We start from the raw sequence: 10,231 nt of genomic DNA on the forward strand, positions 1-10,231 counted from the left end.
TATAATTAAGTGACACCAAAAATTCCACCAGAGAGCTCCTAAACCTGATAAACAACTTCAGCAAAATAGCTGGATATAAAATTAACTCAAGCAAATCAGTGGCCTTCCTCTACTCAAAGAATAACAGGTTGAGTAAGAAATTAGCGAAACCACACCATTCACAATAGTCAAAAATAATATAAAATACATTAGTGTTACTCTAACTAAGCAAGTAAAATATCTGTTTGACAAAAACTTCAAGTCTCTGAAGAAGCAAATTGAAGATCTCAGAAGATGGAAAGATCTCCCATCCTCATGGATTGGCAGGATTAATATAGTAAAAAATGGCCATCTTGCCGAAAGCAATGTAAAGCTTCAATATAATCCCCATCAAAATTCCAACTCAATTCCTCACAGACTTAGAAAGAGCAATTTGCAAATTCATCTGGAAAAATAAAAATCCCAGGATAGCCAAAACTGTTCTCAACAATAAAGGAAATTCTGGTGTAATCCCCATCCCAGATCTTAAGCTGTACTACAAAACAATTGTGATAAAAACTGCATGGCATTGGTCAAGTGACAGGCAGGTTGATCAATGGAATAGAATTGAAGACCCAGAAATGAACCCACAAACCTATGGCCACTTGATCTTTGACAAAGGAGCTAAAACCATCCAGTGGACAAAAGACAGCATTTTCCACTATTGGTGCTGGCTCAACTGGTGGTTAGCATGTAAAAGAAGGCTAATTGATCCAGATAAAAGGTTTTAATCTTAGAGATCCACAGTGAGAGTCACTCCATAATTGCAGGAATTCTCAGGGACTGAGCCACCAACCAAAGAACATACATGGGCTGAAATAAGTCAGCACATATATAGCAGATGGGTAGCTCAATTTTCATGTGGGACCACCAATAACAGAAGCAGAGCTGTCCATAATGCTTTTATGTAAATTCAAATCCATTCCCGTAACTGGACTCCTTTGTCAGACCTCAGTGAGAGATGATGCCCCTAATCCTGCAGAAACTTGGTAGACCGGGATTGGATGATATTAAATGGGCACACACACTCTTAGAGGCAAAGGGAAGGCAATAGTAGGAGGGACTTGTTCACGAGGGTACCTGGGGAGAGGGCCACAATTGGACTGTAAAATCAATCAATCAATCAATCAATCAATCAATCAATCAATCAATGCCCCCATGTATATCCTAATTAACAAGCCCAATTGAAAATAAATTACTCAAGTGAGGGAGGAGATTGTCTTTCCACAGTCAAAACTCTGACCCATATTTATTCCTGTCTGAAAGAACTGCAGGGATGGAAACAGAGAAGAGACTGAGGAAAAGAAGGTCCAGCAATAGGCTAAATGTGGATCCATCTCAAGAGGAGGCCCCAAGGTCTGACACTATTACTGAGGCTATGGAGCACTCACAAAAAGGGACCTATCGTGACCACACTCTGAAAGACCCAACTAATAGCTGAAAGAGTCAGATGCAAGTATTTGCACTCAACCAATGGACAGACGCTGCTGACCCCTGTGATTAAATAAGGGAAAGGTTAGATGGAGAGGAAGAGGCGGAGAACCCTGTAGGAGAACCAGCAGTCTCAATTAACCTGGACCCTCAAGATCTATTCAACACTGGCTCACCAACCAGGCAGCATACACCAGCTGATATGAGGCTCCCAAAATATATACAGCAGAGGACTGCTGGGTCTGGGTTCAATCAGAGAAGATGCATCTAATCCTCAAGAGACTGAAGGCCCCAGGGAGTTTAGAGGACTGGTTGGGTGGGGATGGGGGATGGGGACATCCTAGTGGAGACAGGGGTGTGGGGAGGTATTGCAGGAAATATTAGAAATGAATACACCCCGCAAATTGTCTTTCCCACTGGACCATGTTAGTCTGTACTGACTAGCCACATCACTATGTCCTGGCAGGTTCCTTCTATTTTTTCCCAGCTAGCAAGATCCTCTTGCTTACACACAATGTTCTACACCCCCACAATCAGTATCTAATGCCTAGTACCTGGTAAAAGGGTGACCCTTAAGGCGTAATTATCCAATCAGGTTTATATATCAATAAGATCACAATTCACAAGATGCCAATACAATAATTTCAGAGCTCAAAGATAAAGACAATGTTTTAACCCAATTATCCTAACCTTGTAAAAACCTTAGCTACCTATGGCTGTATAACCATGCAGGGTCTGAATGTTCCCCTGCCTCCATAATGATAATCTCTTCCTCCTGCTCTCTGACCTTTTTCCTCTTAAGCTCTAGCTCCACCTCTCTATTCCTGTCCAATCACAGGCCTGTCACTGTCTTAATGTGATTGGACAGGGAAAATTGTGCAACAGGTAGGAGGTATAGGATGTGAAAGTTGAAGGGTGGACCATGGGGCGTGGAGCAGGGTGGGTCAGAACTATAATTAACAAGTTAATAACTAGCAAGTGATCATCCTGAAAAGGCCAGCTTTGAATTATTATATAATCTGTGACAGGTGAGCCTTTATTAAGCAAGGCTGTAAGGGACTAATTTTAGAAAATATTCCTGCTATTAATATGCATTTCATGTTATTATTAAACATATATACACTCACTAAGTAATAGCAGGTCTCTGCAGATCCATGAAGATGTACTGTCTTGTAGTGATGCTATGTAGACAAATAGATGAGCTAATTCTTAATTATAATCCTATAATGTTGGAGTCCACCAGCAGACCCTCACTCCGTTGGGTGCTCTTGGACTGGAGAGTATTGAGTACCTATGAATACAAGCGGGTAAGAGAGACAAGACACAGACACCAGGTAGCTGCACCAGGATGTTCCTTTACTTAGGGGAGAACTGAGTTTAAATAACCAGAGGCAATATCGAAACCAAGGACAGCCCAATACCAAGCCGTTTAACATCAACACGAGACCAGAGGAAAAGGTACTTCAAAGGCAAGTGCGAAAGTGTTTGATCTACAGTAGTCAATACTACTCCACAGGAGGTATCCGCAGCCCTGGATCTGAGAGTAGTTTCATTTTCGCTCTTCCAGGATGAGGGAGAGGGAGCCCACACTATAAGAATTCCTAAAACTATATCTGTGATTATTAACCTCTTTTATAATGGAACTGCTTTTAGATCAATTCCTGATAGTCAAAAGTACAATGAGAACTCTGCCAGTCTCCCAAGTGTCACCAGTTAATTGCTCTTAGATGGTAACCAGGTTTTCTCCTACTGAGAGAACATTCCAAGAGGTTGTAAAACAATTAACTAAAGGTCATAAAAAGTGAACTAATGATTTGTTATAGATGTTGGGACAGAAGAGCACGTATCAATTGGGTTTATCTATACAAAACTTCACTTATGAATTTAGTTATGGTTTTAAACCTTCAGTGAACCTGTGGAGCCAAGGTAAGTGATGGATGTTTAGCTAGATAATTATTCCTAATGGTACTCATGCAAACATTCACTGTTGTAAACTTCTATTTCATTATTTGATTACTTATTTATAATTTTATTTTCTGTGTGAACTTTTTTTTTTTGGAAGAAAATCTTTAATTGCCATTGCATAAAACACTTGTATGAAGTAAAAATTGGTTTTGAATAACATTAGTAGAGAATATGCTCTAGAAAGTGGAGGTAGCGATGTAAAACTTCTGGCAGCAATTTAATAGAACAGTCGCAGATGGTCAGCTGAGGCCGTACCTAATGGGGACGGAAGCCTTGCCTGTGGGGGATTTTGGACAATGCCTGCAGAAATATTACGCTGTGCATAAACCAAACTGAATCGTTTTCACAAGTGTCGTAAAGATTCATACAGTCAAAGTTCTTTTCTACATGCACTTCAGTTCCACAGCAAGAGTGGCACAGAACACCTAAACCCAGAAGAGAGCATTCATGCAAGTTATTTAACTCCTTGATATAATAATGCATACACTTCAAAATGATTACACTATCATTACACCTAGGGCTTTCTGCAACTACAAGGTGGTGGAATTTGTGACCTGATACCAGGTTCTGTCATTGACGCCACACTGTTCATTCCTTGTGGCTACTCGATGAATGGAATGAAATCGGATGGAACATATTGGACTATTCACATCACTCCAGAACCAGAATTTTCTTATGTTAGCTTTGAAACAAACCTAAGTCAGACCTCCTATGATGACCTGATCAGGAAAGTTGTGGAAGTCTTCAATCCAGGAAAATTTGTGACCACCTTGTTTGTTAATCAGAGTTCTAAATGTCGCACAGTGCTTTCTTCACCCCAGAAGATTGATGGTTTTAAACGTCTTGATTGCCAGAGTGCTATGTTCAACGATTACAATTTTGTTTATACCAGTTTTGCTAAGAAACAGCAACAACAGCAGAGTTGATTAAGAAAAATGAAGAAGAAAAAACGCAAAAAGAGAAGACACACAGGAGGTGGTGGCTGCTTTCTAGATGTTGATCCTGGGGGCCGTGCTAACTGTGTGAACTTTTAATAGACATTTAACATGTGATCATGTACTCTGAAAGATGCTTAAGGGCTGAGGACAAAAAGTAGACTCAGAACTGGGGGACTGAGGTGAGAGGAACATAGGTGAGAACTGATCTGAGAAGAAGGTTTTAGAAAGTTCTCTTCTTAGATTAGAAGGAGAATGCAGAGTGGAATAACTTAGAAACTATAGGTAACATAAAATACTAAGAGAGCCATGTACAGAATGCAGAGGGAAAGAGGAAAAAAGAAGATGCAGCAGAGAGCAAGAAGGAGCAGGCAGGCTTCTCCTTACAATGGGACCTGTTCTGCCCCATGGTAAGGAAAAGGCAGGCTTAATATTATTAAAAGAAACAAACCTTGTTTCTTACAAACATGGGTTTAATTAACTTAGCATTAACCTTTTCTTTCTCTATGTAATAAATATTGGAGCTCCAGTTTTCATCCAGAATGAGTGAGTTATTTCTGCACCAGAGCTTGGTCTTTTGCTCCAGATGCATATGGAGTTATGGATAGGTGTGTAAGTAAGTAATTGTGCGAATGTAAGCATGTGTGTGTATAAGTATGTAATTGTGATAATGAATGCAAACTGGGCCCAACTGGGTATGAATGGATAAATGAGCATGAAAAATCTGTAATGAATTTATGTGAGATTATGCATATTTTCTATGTAAAAGTTTTTCCTTCTGTGAGTGTTATTCTCTTCTCCTGGTTCAATAGAAGTATATTGCTCCAAACTTCCCCTTAGCTCAACTAGAAAGAGGCATCTGAACAATAGGAAAAAGGCTCTAGCAATCAATCCTTTACTTAATCTCTTGCTGTTTAAGATGAGGTGCTAAGTGCCAGAAACTGCAGTTTCTGGTATGAGAGGATCACAGAAGGCAGGTGAGCTAAAATAGCATTGTAACTTACAATTAGGTTAGTAAACTTTTTATTATACAGCAACCTTAAATTTCTCCTAAGACAAAGTCTTACCCCAGAATCTCATAAGACAAAGTCTTACCCCCACCTACCCTCTTCCTCCTCTGCTGCCTCAAGAAGAGCCAAGAAGAAAGAAGAAACACCTCATCAGGGCTGGCCCCCAGCAAGAGTGGGGAATAAAATCTGGAGTGTAAAAAAAAACAAGCAAACAAGCAAACAAACAAACAAACAAAACCTCATCCTAACACAGGTTATCCCATTTTACCTTCACAAACAGCAATTTTCCTATGTGCTACACCTCTCTTCTTTCTATGCAGAAGATCTTCCTTTGTCCCACTCAGGGAGAAATCCTCCTTCTCTCTTGCTCCTTTTCCCTTCCCTCATCTTTTGTTTCCTATATTTGTCACTTATTCCATGCCCAGTTGCTCAGAGGAAAAATAACTCTGTGCTGACAACTTTGGCTTGGATTTCCTGGGAACCCAGAGGCCTGGCATTACCTTCACCCATGTTGACCTGCAGCTGTCAGAGCAAATTTCTGAGAATATAGAAATGGTGAGGAATTAAAATGCCTATTGCTGTTGTTAGTTCAAAACAGTTATATCAGGAATTATGGCATTCACCTTTCTCAGAGACACAAAAATATGGCATTTATAGTTCTCTGGGAAATCTGAAATACAGATAATTTTCCTCCAACACTGACACTGATTTCAGCTTTGTTGCATTCAGCTGTTGGGTTATGTTGGGAAGGTTTCTGGATTATGCCCACTTCTGCACGAGCAGTCACACTTTTCTTCCACTGCCTCAGATTAAGAATCTTTTATGAATGGTGAATGCATATGTTAAAGTCAAGAATTTGGATTAGAAGACATAGCATTCTATTGATGATTGAATTATGACTAGTGTATGATACACAGTAATGAAAGAATATGCTAAAGAAATGTAAATTATATGTAGCATTATTATGTAAATAACTCTCTTCTGTATTCCCTCCTAGAAAAAATTTTATATCATATTCCTGTGTAAACTGCTACCTTTTCTCATAAGTAGGACTAATCTTATGTTAGGGCTTTAATTCTAAGACATAACCCAGTAGAACTGTGTAATCCAGGCTATGAGCACATTCTTATGATACAGGAAATTGAACCTCATTTCTCAAAACAGATAACTAATATTCACGCTAGTCCAGTGATCTGTATTCATACATGTGCTCTTAGCTTAACTCTCCAATAATTTGCAAGCACTTCTGCTGACCTTCTTTCTGGCTTAATATATGCCATAACATATGCCAATCTGCCAGGGTATAATAGCCTCCCCAAAACAACTGTTTGCTTCCTATAACATTTTATTCAACAATGGTAGCAGAAGTGATCTCCTTCCTTGTTATATTTAATATAATATTTTTATCAATTCTTTGAGAATTTTATTTTTTTGATCTCTCGTATATTGTATTCTGACCACAGTGTCCCTGTCCCTGTTCTCCCAGTCCTTCACCCTCACCTCACCTCCCCATCAATCCAACTGCACAACATCCAGAAAACTGAGAGTCAAGGTTCCTAACAACCTGGTGACATTTCTGCTATGTGTAGGGACAGACCCCTCTCTAATTCTCCCAAATGATTATCCTAGTCTTCTCCCTCCCTCCATCATCGCCCGTCTTTAGGGCAGATGTCACTTCATGGCCTCTACACTGTTGGTTAGAGATCACATTAGGTTCTAGATATTTTAATTATAGAACCCACATTCATAGTCTGGAGAATTTCATAAAATGTTATCTATATAGTCACACATTAAACTTCATTGTGTACCTGGAATTGGATTGATTATGCAAATCAGTATTTCCTGGAGAACCTTTTCCAAGTTCTGTTGTGTTTAAATATATGTAAAGTAAACTGCCCATGCTTAGAATCCCCAAGTCTGTTCCAAGTTTACAAAGTCAATTTGTAGTACGTTCACAGTCTTATCATTTCACATGGCTTGCATCCCTCTCTGACACCTGCAGGGATGCCCTCAAGAAATAACTTACCTAGAAGAAATTACAGAGTTTAATAACAGAAAATTAATTACTGAAAATACACAAACATGTGTGGAGAAACATACAAACATGTATGCAAGGCACACCCATAAACACACACACACACACACACACATACACACACACACACACACACACACACACAAACACATACAGATAAAAACCCAAATATTTTACTCACTTTTTTCATGATACCTTAACATTATGCATTTTACATACACTTTTGCCTTAAATACCTACTAACTCTTAGCCTATGATTAAACTTTAAACAATTTAAAGAGAGACAGGAGACAAAAATTCTAGGAACTTGGACCTATGTAAGATTTCCACAAAAAAAAGATATCAGAAGTTTTAGTTTATTTATAATATTTCCATTATTTATTCACTTTACAACCTGGTCATTCCCCCTTCAGTCTCCTTTCATACAGTTCCTCCTCCAATTGTCCCTGCTCTTTTCTGAGAGTGTGGGTCATGCATGGGTATCCCCCCATATCCTGGTACATCAAGCCTCTGCAACAGGAGGCATGTCAACTCACACTGAGGCCAGACAACGCAGTCTAGCCAGTTGAACAGATTCCAATCAGGCACCAGCTTTGGGCATAGACCCTTCTCCTGTTGCTACAGGACACACATTAAGACATAACACAGAACTGCACATCTGTTATATATATGCAGGAGGGCTAGGTGCAGCCAGTGTATGCTGTGTAATTGGTTGTTTAGTATTTGGCAGCTCCAATAGTTGACTCTGTTGGGCTTCCTGTGGAGTACATGTCCACTTCAGGGCCTTCAATCATTCCTCCAACTCTTCCATAATAGTTACATCCAATGTTTGGCAGTCGGTCCCTTCCTCTGTTTCAGTCAACTGCAAGGTGGAACCACTCAGTGGATAGCCAGGCTAGGCTCCTGGCTGCAAGCATAACTGACTATCATTAATACTGTCCATGATTGGTGCTAGCTCATGGGATGGAGCTCAACTAGGGCCAGTTTTTGGTTAGCCATTCCCTCAGTCTCTGCTACATATTTGTCCCTATGTGTCTTGTAGACAGGACATATTTTAGGTCTTATGATTGTTTTTTGTTTTTGCTTTTTGCTTATTTTTATTGAAAAATAGATTTTTTATACTCTATATTCTGATTACTGATTCACCTTCCCCAACTCTTCCCTGATCTTCCCTCCTCAACTCCCTTCCTTTATCTAATAAGAAAGCAAACAGAACCTAAAAATAATAAAAATGAAAAACAAAATAAGCTAACAGAAAAGCAAACAAACTGCAATAGCACAAAGAGAACAATCAGAAGGGAAAGCCCAAAAGACAAAGCACAAGAAACACACATAGATACAGAGACAAACAAATTCACAAATACGCTGTAGCACAAGAATGAGCTCCAGGTGTGCAACCTACTGTGATACTTAATGTAATATCACTATTGGTCCATGTTCTCAAAAGCCTAGTAACCGTAGGGATGATTACTGTACCTTGGTCCAGATTTATGAGACCAGATATTAACATATAACATCAGAGCCTAACCCATCTAGCATGTACATGCATTGAATTGATAAATGAGGTGTTTGAAAAGTGACTTTAGGATACTTTTGTCCAACATGCAACAATTGTACTTATATGACTATTCATTGTGTTACAAATATCTGTTGCATTCAAAGAGATTGAAACTTTTGATAGACCACACAACCAGAGTTGACAATACAACCACGAAGTCACTTAAGACTTAAGACTGTGTAGAGTTTTTTTTTCACCTAGAGTTTGCTTGGATATTATAGGTCAAATTTGTATTATACTTTATTTCCAACAATTTCAAAAAGAGTTCTGGTTTATGTAAAAATCATAGATATTTTTACCATGCTTAATCTCTTATTTGTTGCTTTTTTGGAAAAGAAACATGTCAATGGTCACTGCAAAAGAAATTGAACGGTATGGCATACTCTAGGAGCATACTCAATCGACACCACTCTATTCACAGATATCCTTTACAAAGTTGCAATTTAGGTCTCTAAGGAGGAGCAACAAAAAATGGGCACTCAGAGGATTATTTCTATATATGTCTCCACGCTACTCATCTCTGTCATCTCAGTCCCGGAGAAGTTTCCTGCTCCTCTAGGGTTTCTGACACTCTCAGGATGTGGTTTCAACACAGTGTCTTGCACAGTAATAGATGGCAGAGTCCTCAGATGTCAGGCTGCTGAGCTGCATGTAGGCTGTGCTGGACGATGTGTCTACAGTCAGTGTGGCCTTGCCCTTGAACTTCTCATTGTAGTCAGTATCACCATCTCCAGGATAAATCCGTCCAATCCATTCCAGGCCCTGCCCAGGTCTCTGCTTCACCCAGTGCATATAGTACTCGGTGAAGGTATAGCCAGAAGCCTTGCAGGACAGCTTCACTGAAGCCCCAGGCTTCACCAGCTCGGCCCCAGACTGCTGCAGCTGAACTTCAGAGTGGACATCTGTGGAGGGAAAAGCAGATTGGTTATCATTGCCACTTGAGTGAGTGGCCCACCCTCAGGTCTGGAAATTGAAGCCCCTTACATGTACATGCTGCCCCCAGAAAGAGAATGATATGGCTCCATTCCATAGTGAAGTCCTGTTTTCTCAGTCACTAGAGAGAGAGAGCAGTGATCATGTGTTATTGTGGAGTGTGAACATTCCTGTATTTACTACCACAGTTTCACATGATTTACATATTCATGAGCAGGGTAATTCTTAGATAAGGAACTAGTCCTGCTTAAGAAGATAGAGATAGAGAACACCAGGGTTAGGCAGCAGGATGCTGATGTCCAAGTCCTTATCCTGTCTGAGGAAATTCATCCTGTGCCCCTTCCAT

The 10,231-nt window shown here is 39.8% G+C and overlaps 1 protein-coding gene and 1 gene segment (V, D, J or C); one reads left to right on the forward strand and one right to left on the reverse strand.

Moving 5' to 3' along the window:
• Positions 1 to 2,675: 2,675 nt before the first annotated feature.
• On the forward strand, positions 2,676 to 4,357 carry LOC116081129 (S-adenosylmethionine decarboxylase proenzyme 2-like). Its single transcript, XM_031357750.1, has 2 exons — positions 2,676 to 2,756; positions 3,933 to 4,357. Exons 1-2 carry the CDS (start codon positions 2,676 to 2,678, stop codon positions 4,338 to 4,340), a joined length of 489 nt encoding a protein of 162 aa, XP_031213610.1. The 3' UTR covers positions 4,341 to 4,357.
• A 5,168-nt stretch (positions 4,358 to 9,525) lies between these two features.
• LOC116080533 lies at positions 9,526 to 10,029 on the reverse strand. The segment is given in 2 exon segments: positions 9,526 to 9,854; positions 9,937 to 10,029. Coding segments are annotated over 2 exon segments (375 nt in total).
• Positions 10,030 to 10,231: the final 202 nt, after the last annotated feature.

The sequence above is a fragment of the Mastomys coucha genome, unplaced genomic scaffold (genome assembly GCF_008632895.1).
Source record: "Mastomys coucha isolate ucsf_1 unplaced genomic scaffold, UCSF_Mcou_1 pScaffold6, whole genome shotgun sequence".
Lineage (NCBI taxonomy): Eukaryota > Metazoa > Chordata > Mammalia > Rodentia > Muridae > Mastomys > Mastomys coucha.